Consider the following 23,002-nt stretch of genomic DNA (forward strand, 5'->3'; position numbering starts at 1 on the left):
AGTTAAATCACCAATTGGGTAATTATTTATGGGACATTTTGAGGGAAAAATACCCATAATGTTCTTTGTTTATATTATCCACCGTTTTTATGTCAGTCAGACCAAATTATCATTTTATTTTAAATTACCTTTAAATAATTTACTTTATATGCCCCTATATTAAATGAGTAATCATTGGTTACAGTCGATTAACCCCCCTCATACCTTTAAGACCCATGTAAAGTGACCAGACTAAAGTTTCCTCATGAATCAATCCCATTGTTAGAGAATCAATAATCCTCTCTGATCCAGTGCAAGACGTCAGTGAGCTCAGCTGCTTTCGCATGGAATCATGTGACTCTAAGTGTCAGACCGTGCCTGGGATTATCAACATCATTTAGCATCCAAATACCAAAAACTGAACCTTCAGCTGATAGTATTATGGGGTGACATTGATTACATTTGAAGAAACAAGATTAAAATCACACCTCAAATCACTTTTGTCTGACTGACTAGTGTTTATACAGTTGAGTAACAGTTAAAGTAAACTGTATATATTTATATTATAGTTATTAAATCATCTATATTTACAGTATTTACATATAGCTTTAATGTAATGCATCTCAAAATTGGGTGATTTTTCTCCCCAGATACATTTAAATGTTCCTACTAGTTCCCTGATAAAACGTATTGAAGTATGTGAAAATACATATTCATTAAAAAGGGGCCATATTATGCTCATTTTCAGGTTTCATATTTGTGTTTTGAGCCTCTACTGTGACATGTTTTCATGCCTGTGCTGCAGCACCTCTTTTAACCCTCAGTCTGAAACCAGACACCAGTCTTCTCTGATTGGTTAGCTGATCGGTTCTGTTGTGATGGGGGAAAGCCCCCATATCCCCAAAAAAAGAAAAATAAGGCCCCTTTCAAAAGGCAGTTATTTCTTAGTTGTCATTTAAGAAAATCAGCTAAAACCATGTCTTGAAAGAAGACATTAAAAATACTAATTACATTTTAAAAAGTGCAGAAAACAATCTTAGTCTTTCACAATTTTAATTGGTCACAGTAAAAGTAGAAAAAAACATGTACAATGACCATAGCAAGTTTTAATGCATCACTTACCAAGTAGCATACACATATTTACAAAGAATAAAAACACTTAACTAAAACGTTTTAAGAGAAAAATAAAAGTGGCATAAAACCAGCCAAAAAATGGGGCCATTTCCCTAAAAACAACAAACTGTTTGATTAACAGTCGCAGAATCTCCTGCGAATATTGTCGCTGTGACTGAAGCGTCGCCCGCCGCCTTCAACCAAACTATTGCAATAAAAAAACACTAAGGGGCCACAGAGAGCAGCCGTGCAAACGTTAGACCAGAGGATAGCTGGCTGCTGTCGCAATGCCGCAGTGGTTCTTCCTGTCTTTAGCCATCATGATGAAGCCTTTGTCTCCCCAGCCTTCACCCCAGCTGCAAGACAAACAAAACAAAGGACAGCAAATTAGTTTCATAGTTTGAATTGGAAGCTTTCAGAGAAGTGAAAATAAAAGCATAACCAGCTAGCCTCAGCGGGAGGTCCCATTTGCCCTCAAAGGTTAAATTATTTCCGTTATAAACAACTAATACAAAATGTAGGGGTTCAGATGAAAATCCTATCAAATCTAATGAAAATGGTCACTGGAGGTCAAATTAATACAGTTTGGACCACCCAAAGATGTAAGAAAATAATAAACTTTTAAAATATACTCTAAGTAGTAAAAGTTCTCAAACCAAGTACGATGTGAAAATCATGTTGTTATGAGAACAACTTTTTCAAAGTGGATTTAAGAAAAAAAAGTCAAAATTGTAAGCCTTTTAGGACTCGACAGGCTTTAAATATCATATAAATACTTAGATAGATAGATAGATAGATAGATAGATAGATAGATAGATAGATAGATAGACAGACAGACAGACAGACAGACAGACAGACAGACAGACAGACAGACAGACAGACAGACAGACAGACAGATAGACAGATAGATAGATAGACAGACAGACAGATAGACAGATAGATAGATAGATAGGCACAGTATAACACATCTTTGTAAGTGAGAAACCGGTTCTCAGCAGCACTTTGTCTTCAGGCCGCACTAACAAAAGCAGCAGACTGATTTGCTGCACTGTGGGGTTAAATGATTTTCCACTGACCTGTTCTTCACGATCCAGAATTTTTTTCCGTCTGTATCTTCTCCCTGATATCCGTAACCCACCACCAACACGCCGTGGTCCAGCTCCTCGCTGCTGCATTCCTTCTCGTAGTAGATTCCTGAAAAACAACCAAAACAATCCCAGTGAGTGACATTTAAACTTGCTTAAAAATAGGTGAGGGAATCGAGCTACAAAAGGATCTTTACGTACCGGATTGGTAAAACTGGAACGACTCATGCCCGGCATCGATGGCGACAGAGACGGGCCCCACGGAGGCCACGGCCTTCATCAGAGCGTGCTCCTTACCACTGGGAATGTCCACGAAGCCGGTGTCGTTGGCAGCGTTGAACGAGGGGTCGTAGTGGCACGGCTGGTCGTCCTGCAGAGGAAGAGGAAGAGAGTTAGCGGGCAGTATGGGGTCGGCGAAGACCTCCTGAATCCAAAATACATCCCCCTATTTAAACTCTGCGCCTGTGATGCAGAGCTATTAATGGATTCAGGATTAATCTGCAACGATCGAAAAGTTGGTGTAAAGTTATATTGTAAGCCAAAATGCAAAACACTTGAGCTGAGCAAATTAAATATGTTGCTTCTATATCCATATTTAAGTATCATCCTTCATTTTTGTGACTTTATCACTTTTTTCTAATGGCAATTACAAGGAGGGAAAACCATGTTTATGGGGGAGTAATTACAATTTAGCAAAGCATTTGTAACCTTGATTTAAGAAGGCAATCTTTAATTTTATTCAACGCTTTGAAATGAGAGGTTTTCCTCTTGACCGTCCCTCTCCATGAGAAACGTACCGTCCCCAGGTAAGGATAGGAGTCCTCAGAGTCCAGGCCGCTGTTGTCCTTGACGTACTGGAAGGCCTGGTCCATCAGACCTCCATTGCAGCCCTCGTTGCCCTCGGGTCTGGAGCAGTCCACCAGGTTCTGCTCGCTCAGAGACACCAGCTTGCCAGTCTTCCTGAAGACCTGCCCCTCCAGAGCTCCGGTGGTGCTGAAAGCCCAGCAGGAGCCACACTGACCCTGGGACACACAGACAGGATCCGTTAAATCACCTTTGCCTTAAAGTTCTGTCTACAGAGTTAAGAAGTCAGCTGTACATGCTTTTGTGTTAGATAAAAACAAACATGCATCTCTTTCTGATGTTGGCCATTTTATCACTTTCATTCCCTTCTGTGTGTCCCGGAAGCATTGGACATTGTAGAGAGACAGTCGGTTAATCGATTGACATATAAATAGATTACGAATAAAACAAAACATTTTGATAGGGAGTCTCACTGTGAATACGTGCTAGTTTTCTCAGCTTTGTGCGATTGTTGTTGAAACATAATGAGTATAGACACGGACACAAAAGAAGTTGAGTTTCCTTAGATGTTTCCCTCTGGATTCTCCAAACATGTGTTTCTCATTTTAAAGAACTCTGACTTTTTATACCATCACCTTCAGGACAGGCCAATATGACTTTTGCTGTTAGCATATTGCATGCCTCTTGGTTGAGGTTTCCATTGGGCATACATTCTATTCCTTGTTATGCACCTTATCTCCCTGATCCTGGAAACACTTCTCTTATATAGATAACATTTTATTGGAAGCTGCACTCCAGTACTTTGGCCGAATGTATATGATAAGCGTTTCCCTCAATGTGGCTTAGTTTACAGGGAGCCGTTGGTAGGGCTGGTTTCAGCTTACAGAGTGTTAATGTATTTGCAGGAGGGTGTGCGGTGCAGAAAGAACAGACTGTACACTCAGGGAGAAGAAGTGTGTGTGACACTAGATAACCAAAACAACATGCAAGGGGCCATCTTATCTTCCTGTTCGAGGAAAACATGTAGTGGACAGAGTGCCCATGTACTCTTCCAACAAGCAAATCCGTAACGATGAAACTGTTCAAAGTCACACATTACGCAAGTGTGTTTACCAAATGTTTTTCCAACAGCTGATACTAGTTTGTGTTTCTCCTGCGTGTGATTTTTGTTACAATAATGACATTTCATCCCAATTTGACTTCCGCTGCAGGGTTAAAGAGGTCTATAACTAAGAGTTGTTTTTGTCTGAAAGCTATTCAAAAAAAATCCATAGTATTTATACCTGAGGTAAAGTCAGATGTTGCTTCACTGTTCCTGCAGAAATATTTTCTATATTCATCTTGCTTTCAAACGTATAACCGCACGTTGATAAGCCACCAGGTGTGTTTGTGTGAGCGTGACGAGTCTACAAAGAGGTTCTTACCTGATCCTTAACGGGAGTGACGTAGCCATTGTCCCTCCAGTCCACAGAGCGTGGGGCTTCCAGGAAGTTGGGCTCCATGAACAGGGACCCCTTGACCTTCCTCTCCGCTTTGTGTTTGTAGCCGTTCATGATCTGCCTGAACTCCTCGTGAGTCTGTCGAAACAGAACATTAACTGAGTAAATGACTCCACAAAAAGACTTGAAAAAAAGAAAAGCTGTGGTCTATGATTGTTGTGTTTTCAGGAATGTTTATAATTTGGTGCTAAAGTGGATACATCTTCAGCAATTATTGTCATTGGTATGTCAATCTATAATTTTTTGTCCGGTTTCATAAAAACAAACAGCGTGTTTAATGTCATATGCTAAGTTTTTTCACTATTTAGTTTTTCCATCTTAGCTTGCCTTTGTGTCACACATCCAGCATGTTGTACATGTTGAAGTGTGTATATTTAGAAACTGTTTTAATATATACAATGTTTTTGATTAAATCCATTTACGGCTTCACCCATCTACATTTTTGGAGGGCATATGTTTTCATCACCTCTTGTTATCTAATCAGGTTTCCGTGCACTTTGTCTTCCAGGCCTTAATCAAATCTCTTATATGCGTTTCAAAGTAAGATATTTGTCAAATCTTTGGGCTCACCATGTCTCCGAAGTGGTTCATGCCCAGGCGGTAGGAGTGTGTTCCCATGGAGTGCTCCAGGTTGTGCAGCTCGATCTTATTCAGGTTCTTCTCCCATACCATTCTCCTCCAGCCTTCCTCTTTCTACAAAAGAAAAAAAGGAGAAAAAACATTCAGAACTTTGTTTCTGGCAAATGGCAAACTAAAGCAGCTAAAAGCAATTAATTCATCACCTCATGGTATTTTTTACTGTGCCAATTCTTCCACAGGTTCCAGTGATCATCCAGCCTTGGGTCCAGGCTGGGGGCAGAGAGGGTGGCGCTGAGGCACACGGCCAACACGGCTAGAGGCAGCATTGTTGCTTCCTACTGGAAAAACAAACAAACAAACAATTTCCAAAGAAGGTTAATCATCGATCCTTCAGGGTATCAGACTCTATTACTAAGAACTCAATATCTTAGGGAAATCGTTGAGTCATCCACTTGTTTGTCATGCAGCCATTAGTCTGTGGTACACTTTGTCCACAGCCGCATTAAAGCTGCAGTACACATTCCCGACAGTGCAGTCCTTTCCCAAATGCTCGGCTCCGCACCTCGATACTTATCAGGCAAAAATAAGCAAAATAAGACCGAATGATCCCTGTACTTGTTTAATATTGACTAGAAGAAGACTTTCTTGTTGTTTGGGGATGTTTTTCTTCAAAACAGGCAGCAGAAACTTCGCCTGATCCCGACAACACAGCGAACCTGTTTTGTTTTGTTCGCAGTCACGGGATCTGCTGCGGTGGCGGAGAGCCAATAACCCGGCCAGGAAATCGAAACTACAGCCATATAAATTATGAGGAAAAGGAAAACTTTAACCGGTAGCTGGAAGATTTCGGTTTCGTCTAACGAACCCAGTTCTGATGGATGTTCATTTAAACTGCAGGAAGGACACTATTAATGGCTGCTTTAGGCTATAGTGGAGCTAGAAGACGAAGACAAAGGCAGCCAAATAAAACAAAATAGCAAAGGCTGGTAAATATAAACATGTTTGTGTTTTTGATTAAACAATGCATTAAGATGATACAAAGTAGACATTCATTCAAACATAGACTTGGTTGTTGTTTTTCTGGGCTTAAAAGACGAAAATATCCATAACAAACGGTAATATTCATCTATATTGTTACTCAAACGCAAGTATACACATTATGTGTTTAATATGCTGATATCAGAAAGCAAGTCTAACGAATAAATGTAACACTTACTGTTTATTGTCAACAGTTGAAGACGACGAAGAATATAACCCCTCGGTCGAGGTACACAAGTTTATAAAGGCCTGAATAGCAGCTGTGTGATTGGTCTGCTCCTGTTTATGACCACCGATGACCCGCCCCCGATCTTCAACGTCATCTTTGGAAAAGCACGTGATTCCCTTTCTCTGGAAAAGAGGAAAACGAGATGTCTTACTGATGGATTGTTGCAGCTGAAAAGCATTTTAACTGAAATAATGTAATGAACTATTTAATTTATATTTATGGACACGTATAAAGATATAGGTGAGGCAAAGACCTTTTTTTTTGTTGCAATCAAATCAGCTTTTGGACAAATTGTGTTCAAATTGTTCAACCAACAGCAGAACTAAAAAGTCAAAGTTAACCAGCCAAATGTTTAATCAAACTACATACAAAGATAAGGCGACACATTATGTCATACTTTTGATTTATATCATCATTTTGGTTGATTATGTCTCAGACAAAGCTGTGTTTTTGAAAGATGGCAGTGAAATGTAAATGTACCACTCAATAAAGTTTAAATATTATGTGCAATACGATTAGTGCCAGCCGATGTTTTGATTTTTGTAACAATGGGAATGAATGAACATGCAGGATTTACATGAAATTGCAGGAACAAAGTCTGATTGATCAATTGGTTGATAAAGATTGTGAAACTCTTATCAGGCAGTTGTTTATGCATTCAGACCTAAACCTTTTGTTGTTTGAACCATTCTTATTTATGAAATAATCTTACATCAGATGTAGAAAGTAAGCAAGAACATTTACTCTACCTAGTACTGTCTAAGTAGAGTTTTGAGTTTTTAAACATGAATATTGATGTAAGGCTATTTATTCTTCTACTGTCTGGACCTACTGACTAACACAGGTGTAGGGTAACTACAGTATTTACACAAGTACTGCACAATTAGTAAGCATTAATAGTTAATATTTCTACTCTTTCATTTCAGAAGGAATATATTCCCTTTTTTACTACACTATATTTATCTGACATTAGTTACTTTGCAGATTTAAAACAGAGTATTGTGTACACTGATTTGTTTAAATGTATTGAAACACATACATTTGCATCAGTGGAAATGATGTCATGAAGCCAAATATATTCTTCAAATGAGTATTTAAACACTATGCTGAAACAGCTTGTGCACTTTTACGTATTGCTTCCCTCATCAATAAACAAAGGATGTGAATACTTCCACCTATGCTGACACCCCTGACTCATCACAGACGTCCATGATGCTGTTATCTGGTGTTTAGCTGACTCTATAACATACTATAACTGAGTATACTTGCATATTCATGCAGGAAGTTCTCGGTCAACCATTGTCATGAGTCGGTCTGTTAGAGCAACATGATCCAGTTACACATCAGCTGCTGAGGTTTTCTGCTAGTTATGTGTTTTTCTTTAGCTTAGGTAAAAAGATGATGGCAATGAAATATTGGAGCATCATGCACCCTGTTACAACATAAACATGTGATACATTACATGGACATAATGTGGATGATTTATGTCACATTGTGTCACTGGTAATAGCCCTAGCTTGAAATGTATAAAGTATGATACTTATGTGATTTTAAACTAATAATAGATTTACTATATCACATAAATAAAATTCCCTGTTTTTGCAGACACGTTATAGTTTATATTCTAAGTTTAAAAAAGTAGGCTAGCTAGTTTTTAGTCTTTATGCTAAGCTAAACTAGGCTAACTGGCTGCTGGCCCTTAATACCTTCTTATCTTTCAAACATTTGAACAGTTGTTTCTTCTCCTTTAATTCTTAACAAAAAGAACAGTATGTTTAGTAACTAGAATGTAAAATGAATGTTTGTACAGCTGAGTAGCTAGAGTTTTCCAAAAGTATACAAACAAATACTCAGCCCGATTTTGCAATGTAATTTTCAGCGAAAGTACAGTTTATATTCAGTATTTATTGTTTGTGTGCTGTGCCGTTTGTTTAAATATGCAAAACTGATTCCAAAAAATGAAAAAAGTGCTAATTTTGAAATTTGAAAACAATTTGTTATTCAACTTATTGTAAAGGCACAGTAGAAAATGAATGCATTTTCTTGTAAGTGTGATCAAAGGTCAGTTGTACTGGTATGAACTATGTTTTTTTTTAAAGAAAAATGTTGATATTTATCAACTTAAATTCAAATTACATTTTGCAAACAGCTTAAAAACACATTGAATGGCAAATTTAGCCTGGATCACTTTGTACGAATTTTGCTGAATCGGGTTTAAAAAAGCAAAAAAATCACAAATCTATATAATCCTGTTTTGCAAGATTCAAACAGATTCAGAAACAAGTGATTTAATCGTCAGACTTTCTGCTCCATTTTTCTCTCTTTGCACAAATAATTTTGAATGGCAGTCTACACAGTCAGCAATTGAGACAAGTTGAGACAAATCCAGTCATGTGAGTGTGTGTGTGTGTGTGTGTGTGTGTGTGTGTGTGTGTGTGTGTGTGTGTGTGTGTCTGTGTGTGTGTGTGTGTGTCTGTGTCTGTGTCTGTGCAGCTGGTCGACTTCCCTGCAGCTCCACAATGAACTCAGAGATGTGTGAATAACACAGCCTGGAATCTGTTGGAGTACAAATAAAGTAAACGCATAAAAGACTCGCACCTGTCCCTGATTCTCCAAAGACATTTTAAATCATAAATAGTGAGGACGTCCTTTAAACATACACTGGGAGGGAAAATATTTTAATATTTCTATTATCTTGGTTTAAGTTGTTATTTAATTAAAAGTCTAAACTATTTTCTACCACTGAGTACAAATGTAATTTACTTTATGTAACACTGGTACAAAAACAATCCGGGATTGTAGTCTATAGTCGAGCTCCAGAGTAATGTTTTCTTTAATAAACATTTTTCTTTGAATAGGTTGAATACAGACAATCCTGTTAACATAATGACACTAATTTGGAGAAGATATCCTTAAAATAAACAATTTGCACTTAGAATAAGAAAAATGATTTCACCCTACTGGCATAATTTGTTGTTAAACAGAACAACTAAAACACATTTCATACATTAAACGGATGAACAAAACCAAAAAACCTATATTTAATACTGTGCAACTGCTTCACTTCCACTATATTCCACACAAATAACAGTTAAACAGTACATAGCATCTCATGGAGATAAAAAATATATAGTTCATGTTTCCCAAAACCTTATCAGTACAGGGGAAAAAACCATAAAAACAGGATGTTGTTACTCGCCCTCCTCAAACCTGTGTGCTTTTATTAAAGAAAAGAGCTGGGAGTGATTTTTCTATTGATTCTTGCTCCTTACACAAGTTCTGAAATGTGTTTAAGTTCTGTTGCAGCTGATACATCATTCTTAGGCTATTGATTTTCAGCTTTTCTTTACCAGTTGCTTATACAGTATTTTCCATTTAGGGACAGTTTAAAGCTTTTTTCCCAAAGTTTTATTTTATTAACTTTTTGATCATTCAATAATTTGGTGGAAATAAAGCCAGTCATAGAAGAACCCTGAAAAAAAACTTTTCTGTATGGTAAAATATTTTTATGTTGTCCTTTTAATCAACTCAGGACTTCTATAGGTGCAGACTCATTAACATATTTAACTGTAGGTCTTCAATTAGGACAGAGACAGTGACATTAGGTAAAGAATTTATTATAAAATGTATTACACTATAAAGTGTCAGAAGTACTAACAACATGGCATTCCGAGACATGCTAAAAGAACGTAACATAAATAGTGACAAAAAGACAATGTGTGCAATGTGGCGATTGGACCGCAGTCTCTGAAGGCGGAAAAATAAGCATCAAACATAAACATACAGAAAAATACTTTTGAATCCACTCATTTATGTTTGAACCATACGGAAAAAAGACACCGAGTGGAGACAAAGTTGATAATAATATAGTGATTCCCAGCTTTTACAAAAACATAATATTCACTTCCCTTTCTGAAACATCACTTCTCAGCTTGTATACTGTACAACAAGAGGAATGAAAGAGTGTGTTTTAGGCACACAGCATTGGCAAACCTTTTAAAGAAAAAATAAAGTAAGTACAAATATGTGTCTGACCAGTTTGGGACATTTAAATCACATTTTTACATTTTTAGAGTTTCATCAGCATATATTTGATTTGTTTTTATATTCTTAGGAGCGATGTGCAGTACATTCAGTTTGCTTTGTTGAAATTGGAATCAACTAATTGAGGCCAAGAGGGGGAAAAGGGAAGTGAAGAAACAGGCCGGGAGTATTTACATCACAGCTGGAAATATTGCTGTGTGGATTGGCAAATTCAGGCCCAGACAGATTAAGTTAGAGAAGTACAATAGTGGAAAAGTATTCAAAGTATTATCTCTGCAAAACAGACTGTAACACTGGGAAATTAAAGCGAACAGGAAATACTGCACTCTGGCACGTCAGCACAACCTTTTATTACCAAATTGTGACACTGTGTCCTGAAAAAGGACCACAATGTAGTGACATATTTTTAAGAATGAAAGACCCTTTTCGAAACATCAACACATGAAAAATGGTTTCTGATCACAAACATTATAAAACGCCCCGCTCACACCGATACCACATTTCTGTCACCAGCCTTTGTCCCGTTTTTACAGCTAACAATACTAACTTTATCCCATCTTTTTCTTTCTTTTGCTGACCGAGCCGGGCCGCAGCTTCATGTTATAAAAAGAGCAAAAGTGAAAGAAGATGTGAAGCCACGCGCGGCCGAGTGGCGCTCAAATTTACCTCGACCGAGTGTACCAATCTGACACGGTGGACGGTAAACTTCATGTTGACGTCAGCAATGCAGGAAACCTGAAGAGGAAGCATTACAAATTGGATATAATAGATGTTTTGTAGAAAACATGAACTTTATTTTTTCCCATCATTGTTGGCACTCTCTATTTAATATAAAGCAAGATGAGCAGTGTTTGCTCCACCCTGTCCGCCATTATGATTTTAAATGTCTCTTAACCTTTACAGCAAAAACATTTTGGTGGTAGAAGGCCCAATACCCTTTAATAGGACAATGCACTTAGAGGAAATATGTTCAGAGTTAAAAATGACTCGCAGTCCCTTTCTGTGAACTGAATAAGAGTAGACTTGTGAAAATTATAGTAACACATTTTTTACAACTTCCATAGTTGGTTAACATTTCTAAGTAAGGAACAGATATTCAACTGTAAACTCTTTGGAAAGTTACTGGAAAGAACTATCTTGTAATTTGGTCATAATTATAGGAAAATGTGTAGTAAGGGCGATCCCTTAAAGAAATACAAACTTATCCAAAGCAGATTTTGAATGGAAAGTAACAACATGAAGTATCCAAAATACAAATCAGTAAGCAGACTAGGACACATGAATTTTGAGAAGGGAGTAGAGGAGCAGTTCACAGCTGCATTAGAAGTATTAAATATTCATAAAGACCCTTCACTAACTGGCAATTTAATTCACGTGTGATGTCACTTCCTGTTAATTAAGATATTGTAAAGTTCTTTGATTTCTTGTGTAGTAGCGTACTGTATGCAGATGACTACATACCGGAAATGATTAGTCGAGTGATCAATGAGTCAATCAACCAGCTACAATTTCGATAACCATATAACGATTTTAAAAACAAATTTCCAAACGGTCACTGGTCCTAGCTACAAAAACATATTTGCTGCTTTCTTTATTCTTGTATGGTAGTAATCTTTGGGTTTTGAATTTTTTTTTTCATTGAAATAACAGATTAGTGAAGATCACCTGCTGGTGTAAGAAACTACAGAACTGAATATTTGCTATAAACAGGCAATTCGATTTCGGTTACATTTCTAACGGTGTAGCAAGTCTTTCAAGGGAATTCAATCATCTAAAAACTCACTTGTCTCGCTATAGTTAATACCACATGAAATTGTTCTTTAGGACATTATGCAACCGGTAAAATTAATCGTCAGCAAAAAGCTGATCTGTATGAACCCACAAAAGCATCCATTAAACAGGGACGACGCACATCGACTCCTCACTGACTGCTATAAAAGGTTTGATCTCTACAGCGACTCCCAAACACTAAAGAGAAAACAGCAAGATATCTGGTTTCAGAAACATGTAGTTGTAAAATGAGCGTAGCTTTCTTTTTTCTTTATTTAATAACCTTTTTTAGAGTCTGAAATGTAGGATGGCCTGTTTCATTTTAAAACTTGAAAGAAACGTTCCTATTAGTGTCAACAAGGCACAGTTCTTCAAATGTTTGGAAAGACGTTTTTTTATAATAACAAGATTATTTGTGCTCTTCAGGGAGGTAGAAGGCCACAAAGGCACTCTGAAAAAATGCTTTTAATTTATTAAACACTAAGCTGAACGGCCCAAATGTCACAAAAAAGAAGGAAGGAGAGAATAACATTATTCGTTGTTTCTATTATGGATGGAGTGAGTACAAACGGCATGTCCTCAGTAGGATATGAAAAAGGTCCGAACATGAGGCTGCCATCTTTAATCATCGTCCCTTCTCTAGAGTTGATAGCTTATAAATGAAGTGGAGTGAGTGTGCAGTAGAGTAGAAGGTATTTTAAAAAGCAGCACAACAAGATTTAGAAACAGAATAAAAGCACAGGGTTCCTCTTTGGAGCTCAGGACAATCAGCTCTCTCACAATATTCATCGTGGAAGGGCAGCTGTACAGGTGTGGAGAGCACAAACACGACATCTGGTTCCCACGGCAACTTAATGGAGTGATTAAAGAGCGAGCAGCTGAATGATTGCACTTCATGTTCATTCACACACGAGTCCTGTTTTAGGGGGAAAGTTATACACAATCCGAAGATAGGGTAAGGACGGAGAGCCGGCCCCACTCAGGTCAGCGGGAGATGACGGAGCTGATAGAGTTGTATGACGTGCCGCCGTTGCAGCTGGGGGGGTAGCCGTTGGCCAGCGCTTCCATGTTGACTCTGAAAACAGGAGAAGCTTTGAGCAGGAAGTCGGCAGCATCCCTGCGGCCGAGCTCCCTCAGTTTGGCCATCAGCACGCCCACCGTGCTGTCCGCTCGCCCGCTCCACTCGTGCAGCAGTGCCGCCGTTGGGCTGGGCTGCAGCAAGGCCTGCTGGGTGTCCTGGTCCGAGTCCAGCTCAGAGGCGCCATTCGGAGTTCCGTTGCTGTATTTGGCCACCAAGTCTGTGAGGCCGAGGTTCATGGCCAGCAGGCACCAGTCTTTCCCCAGAGCGTCAGGAGGGTCCAGCATGCGGCAGAGCTTCCTGCGCGCCAACAAGGGGACTTCTGATATGTGGATGTCTGTTCCCAGAGTCCCCTGCTGGTAGACCTCAGCGCAGCCGAAAGACAGGATGCTGCTGAAGGTCTCTCGGTAGCCGCCCATGGTGTTGGTGAGCGAGTTCTCCCGCTGGACTTGGGCCCGGAGGAAATCTTTGGGTTGGTAGATCATGATGGGGGCGTGGTGCTCCCGCAGCTGCTGAGGACTCAGGTAGTATTTGGCTGTGAGCAGTCCGGGGAGCGTGGAGGCAAGCAGATTCTCCGTTATACTACAGGCGGTGTCCAACAGGGTGTAGCACTTGGCCCGCTCTGACTCATGCCCGCGCACCTGAATCTCCACCCCCTGGCCGTGGTTTACCAGCAGGATCATGGCCTCCACTACTCCTTGGCTCACCTTGGCTCCGTTGGTCCACAGGTGGATATCCCCGTCGAAATCCTCCCCGCCCTCCTCCTCGGGCTTCTGCTGGTGGCTCCAGCGACACAGGTTTACCTGCAGCTTGTGAAATAGGCCACAGGGGAAGGGGGTGAGGTGCTCCGCAGGAACGAGACGCACGCCGCCGTAAATCAGCGACTCCTCCTCCTCTTCTTCGGTCCAGGAGCGGTGGAGGCCGTTGGTCTTGATGAGAGCTGGAACGTCCACCATGGCGGGGTTGGTGGCGTCGCGGGCGCACACGTCCATGGCGTCCAAGATCTGCAGTAGCTCGTCCACGTCGCTCTCAGGAGCCAGAGCCTGCACCTCTTCCAGTCTGTAGCGTCCCCTGTAGTGGTGGATGGCCTTGGGCGTCTCGATGGAGAGAAGCTTGCCGAGGACGCTGCTGCAGAGCCAGCGAGGCTCCAGCAGGACTACATCCTGCACCGTCTCACTCTGCATGATGTTGATCTGTGGTAGGAGGGAGACCAGGAAGGGAAGAAGAAATATATTAGAAAGTCATCAGAAGGAACAGTTGTGATGGAACATGTGAAAAGATAATTAAATGTTAGGGAAACAAATTGATAAAGAAACATTGAAATATGAATCCCTAGTACATGAAGAAACACTGTTTTAGTCTCAGGATGGCTTCTTATTGCTTACTGAGCCAAGTCCGTAAGGTAAATAAACATGTGGCGCCTGCAGAGGGATTGATTACACATGAAAACAAAGCCTTGGGACTTATTTATTCTTAAACAAACAGCGCACCCTGATGGTGGTCTGGTGAAATGACAGTCAGCTGCTGGAGATGAGATTTATTTCATGATTTAACCACAACTACCATCAAACACTGCATTTTTAAACTATATTAATAATATAACTGTCACATATTTAAAGTTTCATTCCTGTTTTTCAAACCCTCACACTGTAAAATGTCCTCTCCCTGTGGCTACATACAGCGTGGTTTAAAGCTGATAAACGTTACACACACCTCCCCCATGCTGTGCAGCTGCATGGCCAGCGTGCGGAGGTGATCCTGGCTGACCAGAGGGTTGATGTGCTCCTGCACATCGCTGACAAACTGTTGCCATGATGTCAGCTGGTTGGGACCACTCAGCTTCCTCCAGGTCGGCAGGGTGGCGAGCAGACGCTCCGACAGTAGCGTCATGGGACTGCAGCTCTACAGGGACGGAGAAGGTAGGTAAATAAAGCTTTTATTCAAAAACAAAGAAAAGGGAAAATATTCCAGTTTCTGTTATTTGAAATTGGTATTGTCCCATATAGTGGGCTGTACAAATAGTAAAACTATTGTTTTTCTATTTTTTTGCTGTATGTTTATTATTGATGACCCAAAACTGATGATGGGGTGGAAAACTATTTGGTTACTTCAGACTTACTATGCATCTGTAAAAACTTTTGAAATCTCTAACCGCCTGCTACAAAAAAAAGCAGAAAGCTTCTACAGTATGTATTTAATTATAGGCTGTACAGGATGCTAGATTTATAATTTATTGAGCCCGTTTCCAATAAAGCTTTGAATGCAGAGTAATATTTAATGGAAAAATAATAATGAGTTAGTCTTCTTAACGTGAATGAATTGAAGTGGGAGAGCACACGTCTTTTGAGCGCAGTGAAGATTGTGTTTTTAAAAGGCTTAACATGGAAATTGATAAAAACACACTAAGATATGACGTCCCTATGGAGTGCATGGTACTTTATCTGAGTCATTTTACTGAAGGAATTGTCCAAAGTACGAATAGATATTAATAGCCAACCAAACCGCGATCACAAAACAAAATGGTGCAAGGTGGAACCTCTTACTCAGGAAGAATGGAAAGACTGACAGACTGAGACTGCAAGGATCATTTGAAGAAAAATGGGAGAAATGGAAAAAATTGTAGGAATCAAAAAAGCGACTAGGACTGCTAACGGACTTTGTGAGAGGGACAGTCTAACTAACAGGTAAATGAGAATGTGTCTCCCAAATGCAATCTTTTTTATGGCTGCAGTGTTTTTCCTTTTGTGGGCATGTTCATGTACAATGCAGTTTTGACTTGTCATAGTTTGAGAACAATAAAAAGTAATTAAAAACTTAAACTTGAAACCCTTTAATCAGCTCTATGCTCCATCCTCAATCCTGAAGTGTGTTGATGGAAATACTGTTTCTTTTAGATCATTAATAATAAAAGACAAGATCAAGGTAAGGGGTTTAAAATAGACACACAAATCAGCATGCAAGTGTGTGTGTGTGCTCACAGAGATGATGTTGGCGCGGAGCTCCTGCAGGTGACTCCTCAGCAGCTTCACCTCCTTGGAGTTCGAGGCCCCGGCGTCCATCACAAACAGTTTGTCACTTATCTGCAGGTCCACCCCAAATCTGAAAAAAACCCACAACCACCATTTCAAATCTTTTTGCAAAAGTACGGAGATAAAGGTGGGAAACAGTCAAGTAATCCACATTATTACATAATGTTTTTAATGATAACGGCATTCCAGTTATTTATGGAGGTAGATTTGTCTGAATATCATTGGTGTGAATAGATTGACAATCTGGGAGTCAAAGTTATCTGTAAATGTAAAACACCGTCTATAAATGCACATTTGTTGAACTCAAAAATGTATTGTGCAAATTTATCCAGAAAAAAGTTGATTTACAGTTAAAGGAAAAGTGTTGAAGTGTGAAATCTTTCTAACATTTATAATCTTTGTTCCGGCGTTTCTGAATCCAGCTTGTGTTCTTTAAAGGGAAATGCATTTGATGATCTAAATTCTACATTTGTGGATTTGTATTTTACAGTGTCAACACAAACCTTCTGCAAGTCTCAACGAAATCTACCTTTGTCACTCGGCCATTTTCAAATAGCACATAATGGCACGCTTATGCGTTTCAAATTGAAAACTTATGCAAGCAGCTGGATTACTGCTGGTTTAAAAAAAATATTAAGTGGCAAGTAATGTCCATTCTTTATTTTAATATGTAAATATGACACAGTGAGTTAGTATGTGTACATTGCTTCTATGTATATATCTAAGAACCATTTTGTGAAAGGTGTTTTACATTCGCAGATTACACAATTAAATACAAATTGTAAATCTGTTCAAACAAAGTCCACCTCCAAAGTTTGTCAGTACGTAAGAGTTGCATTATGTTCTCCATAGCAACAATTGGTGAGGTATTTACAACTAATTAACAATGCAAAAAGCTTCACCTGCACTAAGCAGAAACCTTGTGCATCACCAGATCAGGTTAATAAATGAAACAAAACTAAATATTGCCCATGTCAAACTTGCGTGCTGTGGTTTGAGTCCCCACCTGTTCCTGACTTCCTTGAGCAGAACTTTCTCCTTGTCGTAGGTGAACTCTCCAGAGAATGCTCTGGGGACGTCTGCAAGGTCGGCGTGCGTCGCCACAAGAACGACCTCGAGAGGCTGCTGGATCCGACCTCCGAAAGCTGCAGAAAGACACATTTCATTGAAATATTCAATAACTGTATGAACCCAACATAAAATAATCTGACAGCTGCCAGCAGCCAAACATTAGAGTACTGCACTGAATCATTTTGTAATGAACGTAAGTATTACAACATTTCAGAAGGAAATATACAGGAGTTTTACACATTACTACATCAGTAGTTATAATCCAGTTCTATAATATGCTTTATTATTAGTGGGCCTGCATGATGAGTACTTCTGGTACTGGAGAAATATATTTAGATATTGATACTTTTTCAACTTTACGTAAATGGATGACATTTATTTGTTCTTGTAACTGAGCATCTTTGCGTCATGATTATAGTACTTTCTACAACACTAAAAATAATATTCATAATAATAATAACAAATATCTTTTAAAAACAAAGTTGTTATGTACATAACAAAAATGAGGCATCAAAAATCCAAGATACTTTACATTTCTTTAAAAATATATGCAGGACCATCTCTTTTATTTTGAAAAGACAGCAATCTATAATTGAAATTACGCTCTGATTTGAAGCACTAATGAGTGGTTTGCTCAATTTATTTCTAGCTCACTTACACTATTTCGCATAACTTTTTTCTGCCTCTGCTTGAATCTGGAGTCAAATATTACGTCTAAATTGTGGAGAGCAATTTGTAGAGTGTATGTTAAAATAATTATGATCTATTTTAAATATTTGATTTGATCCACAAAAAAGGTAAATCCCCAGCTGTGGGACGAAAAAAGGATTTCCCATTTCTCACCGATGTTGTCCTGTGGCAGGCTGAGGGCTTTGAGCAGGTTCAGCCAGTAGGTGATGTGTCCCAGCTGGGTCTCGTATGGCTCCTCCAGAGAGAACAGGACCAGGTGGATGGCCGTGGCGTCGTTGGCAGCAAAGTAGTCGTAGGAGCAGTAATAAACTGGGTTCCCTGAAAACTCCCACACACTGAACTCCCCCACACCTACAGAGAGGGAAATAGGAGATGTGAGCAGCAAGTTTATAAAGTTCACATTTCATTGGGGCTTTAGCAAGACTCCTGCTTACCTCATACACTACAGCAAGCAAAGGTTATTTAATTTGAAAATGTAAATTTGATACCACCTGTACAGTACTTATGAACAAATTTGAGGAAATTCAACCTATTTGCGTATTTTCTATTTCACTACATTTCGGAGGTAAATATTGTATGCCATTACATTGGTCTGACCTGAGCTGCTGTTACTTTAACTTAATGTAATTGCAGGTGAAAAGATTTCAATTTATCCAAATTAATTTATAATATTTAACTTTTAAAATCTTTTAAAAACATTATAAGGTTCCAGCTTCTTAAATTTGAGGATTTCCTGCTTTTTTCCATCCTTTTTTAATTTTATGTATGACATCGCAGAAATCAATTAAAGCTGTAAAATCCTGCTTATTAATGCAATAATAAACCAATGATATAATATGATATGAATAAGTACTTTTACCTTTAATACTGTTAATTTACTAATTATATTTTTAGTTACGGTAAGTCTCATTTTCAATGCAGGACTTTAACTTATTGGGGAATATTTTTACATGTTTCTCCCTCCACTGCTGGCTCTCACCGTGGATGTTGCTGTACTGGATGTCGATGGCCTTTGTTGCTTGTTCGTCAGCTGAGGACAGAGCATTGTGGACTGGGGAGAACACCTCCAGGACCCCTTTGGTCAGGCTGGGCTCAAACATCATGCTGCGACTCCGCACGCTCACATTCTCACAGCCAGGGTACAGGTTGGAAATACTCACCGACACTGAACAGAGGAAGAAGAAGAAGAAAAGGAAAGTGTTAACCGTCACCAGCTTGGTCAGATTCAGAGACCTCGGAAAAACATCAAGATGAAATTGGCCTTTAAAAAGGATTTGATGCGTTACACATTTATAGAATCAATTTGTTTCTGTATGTCTGTGCCATTTGTGAAGATGATTTGAAAAATGTACAAAAAGTTATGTTCAATGTTTCAATGGATACATTTTGTATCTCATTATTAATTATATCTTGGTGACATTCAATACAGGTAAATACAAACACAAAAAAGATTTTATTTTAAAATCTTTTTTAATTACTTGAAGAGGGGCCCCCATTTTAATTTTGATATTAGTATGTTGCGCCTCTACTTTGACATGTTTTCATGCTTTAATGTTCAAAAAGCTCTTCCTTTTTCTCATACTCCCTGCGCTGTAGCACCTCTCAAAACAGAACCCAGTCTGCTCTGATTGGCTAGCCGGCTCTGTAGTGATTGGTCAATCGCTTAGAGATGTCCTGACCATTAACCTATTATGTACAATGTGTTTGGAGCGCTATCCAATATAAGCATAGTGATGTCAATATGTTAGGGAAACAAAGGAGTTCAATGGAGGCGTTTCAGGCAGGGGGGAGTATGTGGGAGAGAAGCTCTCTCTGGATGGAACTTTGGGATTTCCGCCTTTGTAAACCATTGATATGCACAAAAATGCGTGTGTTTGTTAAAAAAACATTTACATTTTTCAGATAAATATTATCTGTTAAAAGATAAAAATGTTTTTATGAACTTTGCTCTCTATGATGAAAAGTGATCTGCATCCAGTAAACATTTCTAGACCAATAACTGTCCATTTGCAAACACAAGGGGGTGCTGTTTAATTGCAAATAAATCTGATATGCAGAGAACACATTTGGATTTCCATCACGCTCTGTAGGGCCACACCTACAGTTTGTTTTCTATGGTTTTAAACTACATCACAAAAACGTATTTTTGGCTGCATACTGTTACTGTTGTATAACCCGACACCAGATCAAGATTATCCTGTTGGCAGTGAAAAGATTTCCAACCATGAGGAACTGCAGCAGCTGGATTTCGACATCAGTTTGTGGTTTCTTGCTAAATCAGGTTGAGGGGAGAGTATGTGTCTTGTGAAATTCATAGCACTATTGCACTGGTCACATCAACAAACAACAAAAAGAACGCCCAAAGTTGGCCTCTCAAGTACCAAAGGCCAGCGATCGATGCAGAGTGCAGAATAGTTTCAGGTGTCAGGTTAAGTTTTGTGTCGGCATCATAAGATACAGATATTTATACTAGACCAAGGTAAATATGCATTGATTGGTCGCATCTAAACTTTCGACAGGCTGACAATGGCACAAGATGTAAGTTGTTCCAAAAAGAAGCCTTTAACTAGACTTCATTTCAGCCACTTGTTCCCTCTCAGCTCTGCTTCTGTGTTTCACGGTGGAATCTCGTCACAGACCGCTGCAGTCCACAAAGACCGTTAAAGCAGTTCAGCTAGAATTCAAAGAACGAGATAAAACAAGCTCTTTCAACGCCAGATTCCCAGATAGTATAGACGATGGGATTGGTAACACTATACTGGCTCACATAGCTGAGCATTACCTCAGCAAGCATCACGTGTGTGTGTGTGTGTGTGTGTGTGTGTGTGTGTGTGTGTGTGTGTGTGTGTGTGTGTGTGTGTGTGTGTGTGTGTGTGTGTGTGTGTGAGTGTGTGTGTGTGTGTGTGTGGGAGGGCAGATAGAGTGCAGATACAGAGAGACTAAAACAAAGCTAGTGCAAGTGTGTGTTTTGTAGAACACACCTCCATGAAAAAAAAGTTGAGCAAGCAGGAGCAGTAAAGAGGTTTCTACTTTAAGATTACAGTCAGGGTTATTCGAGTAAAGGGGATGATGGTGCGGTACTTTGCACAGTTTGTAGAGGATTATTGCTTTTCATTTTGATTTTGTGAACGATTTAAAGTGTGGAACAGTTTTCTGTGACGACAGCTTGTTTTTGTAAAGAAACTACAACCACGTGCTTGCTTTGTTTTGCTTTCAGACCATCTATCTTCAGGGGGTGGGTGTGTTCTTGACCTGTATTCATTCACTATTCTTTCTTTTTGATACTCTTACTAGGGGTCACCAGAGTCAGACATTTTAAACACAAATTCAGCACATGTCTTCAAAGCTTCAAACCACACTGGATGACAAACAGCAGATACATGATAAAAATACTGTGCATCAGACGGTAGAATTATTGTGTTCTTGTTTTTACAAATGCTTTGAGATTTAGCATTGCTAAACACGCAAAATAAAAATCCTTAACCGTATTGATCTGAGAAAGGCAAGACTTGATCTACACAAATGTTGTGGACAGATGTGACGCTGCAGCAACAGCATTGCAAACATGGCCTATAGGTTCTGTTTTTGTCCCACTCAAAAGGAATTCTGGGCTTTTGTTGTTGGTACCCTAAAATATAGGAATTTAATTGAAGTCCTGCATCTATATTATACTGTTTGGGCTTCCAGGAGGGCTTGCCACTTTGACTGCCAAACAATGTGGTATAGTGGCAAATACATTTTATTAGCTCATCACAGGATCTTACTAAGTTGGAAATCCCTTAAGCCCCCATCGTCCTCTATTTGGCTAAATGAGCTGGTATTCTTCCTCAAAACTTGATAAGATAAAATGTACTCTTCGGGGCTCTGTATACCGTTTCTATAAGAAATAGCAGGGCAGAAAAATCACTTTTTGTAACATCTTTTGATACATTCTTTTTATTTATATTTGTATTAACCTATTGTTTATTCATATATTTAGTTTTTTTTCAGTATAGAATAAATGTGCTTCCTTAGATTAAATTTGTATCTCAAGGGGTGGGAGCGGATGAGTGGTAGTTAAAGGGTGGGAGCAAGATAAAAATAAATAAATACATAAATGAATAAATATACAAATCTTCAAATTAACAGCATGACATTTTATCATCCAGGGTTATACAGTAAATTATTAGAAAATATATTTTTTAACCACTTTTTGAAAAGGGGGATGCCGGTAAATGAGCTATCAGGGGTTACTTAAAAAAAAAGAAGCTTTGCACAAAAATGTCTGAGTAAATGGTTAAAACAAATTATATAAATGTGTCATTTTCCATGCTTCAAAATCTCTTGAAATTGTCGGAAAGGGAAAAAAAACCTTAGACAAAAACTGAATAGAATTATATATTCTGGACTATTTTGTGGGATAAATCATCCCAGTCCCTGATAGGTGGAAGCTTAATCTTGTGAGGGATTATCACAGATTCAGCGGTGCCGGTGGTCACCTACCTGCAGGTTTGGAGTTGACGGGGGAGTTTGGGTGGCGGGTTGTGTTGGTCATGCGTGTTCTCTTCCTCCTGAAGAAGCTGCGCAGGATGCCACACTTCAGAGACTCCAGCAGCGTGCTCTTCCCGGCTCCGGAGTTTCCGAACAGCTTCAGCTTGATCCTTGGCTGCACGGTCTGTGTGGGCCGCAGCTGCTGGATGTAGCTTAGTTTGTGGTTGTCCTGAGCCCCAAATAAGAAGAGAAGAGATCATTTAAAACCCACTGACATTTGAGGTCACATTGAGAGACACAAGAGATTTTTTAAATAAAAAAATGATAATAAATTCAAATGTACCAGTCTGTAGTATGATCAAGGTTTAACTTGATACTACATGCATTAGAAATGTCATTTGGTCTGTCCAATACAGGTAAAAAGGTCAAAAAATGAAAAAGATTTAAACTCTTTTTGTTAAATAGTGATAATTATGTAGTGAAATGGTATGAGTTTAAAAGATAAAGACTGTAAAGTTTACATG

At 39.0% G+C, this 23,002-nt stretch overlaps 2 protein-coding genes and 1 long non-coding RNA gene across 4 annotated transcripts in view; 1 reads left to right on the plus strand and 2 right to left on the minus strand.

Moving 5' to 3' along the window:
* Window positions 1–1,015: 1,015 nt before the first annotated feature.
* ctsla (cathepsin La) lies at window positions 1,016–6,418 on the minus strand. The gene is made up of 8 exons (XM_063897185.1): window positions 6,276–6,418; window positions 5,263–5,397; window positions 5,051–5,173; window positions 4,406–4,558; window positions 2,975–3,199; window positions 2,379–2,547; window positions 2,169–2,286; window positions 1,016–1,448 (listed from the first exon to the last, which is right to left on the minus strand). Exons 2-8 carry the CDS (start codon window positions 5,383–5,385, stop codon window positions 1,349–1,351), a joined length of 1,011 nt encoding a protein of 336 aa, XP_063753255.1. The 5' UTR covers window positions 5,386–5,397; window positions 6,276–6,418; the 3' UTR covers window positions 1,016–1,348.
* On the plus strand, window positions 5,571–6,836 carry LOC134873520 (uncharacterized). Its single transcript, XR_010166964.1, has 2 exons — window positions 5,571–6,045; window positions 6,292–6,836. It is a non-coding gene; the product is annotated as an uncharacterized LOC134873520 (long non-coding RNA).
* A 3,091-nt stretch (window positions 6,837–9,927) lies between these two features.
* The window catches only part of dapk1 (death-associated protein kinase 1), an 83,761-nt gene continuing 70,686 nt past the window's right edge, over window positions 9,928–23,002 (minus strand). For both annotated transcript variants that reach the window (XM_063897246.1, XM_063897247.1), the window contains exons 20-26: window positions 22,491–22,707; window positions 18,988–19,173; window positions 18,162–18,359; window positions 17,254–17,392; window positions 16,197–16,317; window positions 14,932–15,120; window positions 9,928–14,411 (exon numbers count right to left, since the gene is read on the minus strand). In XM_063897246.1, coding sequence (XP_063753316.1) covers window positions 13,125–14,411; window positions 14,932–15,120; window positions 16,197–16,317; window positions 17,254–17,392; window positions 18,162–18,359; window positions 18,988–19,173; window positions 22,491–22,707 — 2,337 coding nt within the window. In that variant the 3' untranslated portion in view covers window positions 9,928–13,124. The remainder of the gene's footprint in view (window positions 14,412–14,931; window positions 15,121–16,196; window positions 16,318–17,253; window positions 17,393–18,161; window positions 18,360–18,987; window positions 19,174–22,490; window positions 22,708–23,002) is intronic.

This window comes from Eleginops maclovinus, chromosome 12 (genome assembly GCF_036324505.1).
Source record: "Eleginops maclovinus isolate JMC-PN-2008 ecotype Puerto Natales chromosome 12, JC_Emac_rtc_rv5, whole genome shotgun sequence".
NCBI classification, from domain to species: domain Eukaryota; kingdom Metazoa; phylum Chordata; class Actinopteri; order Perciformes; family Eleginopidae; genus Eleginops; species Eleginops maclovinus.

Excerpts from the sequence above, each read along its gene's own strand:
- ctsla (XM_063897185.1), bottom strand. The coding sequence starts at position 5,385 with ATGCTGCCTCTAGCCGTGTTGGCCGTGTGCCTCAGCGCCACCCTCTCT. Across the intron at positions 2,548-2,974 it reads CCTATCCTTACCTGGGGACG|GACGACCAGCCGTGCCACTA; the intron begins GTACGTTTCTCA and ends CTTCCTCTGCAG. Across the intron at positions 1,449-2,168 it reads TTCTGGATCGTGAAGAACAG|CTGGGGTGAAGGCTGGGGAG; the intron begins GTCAGTGGAAAA and ends TTTGTCTTGCAG.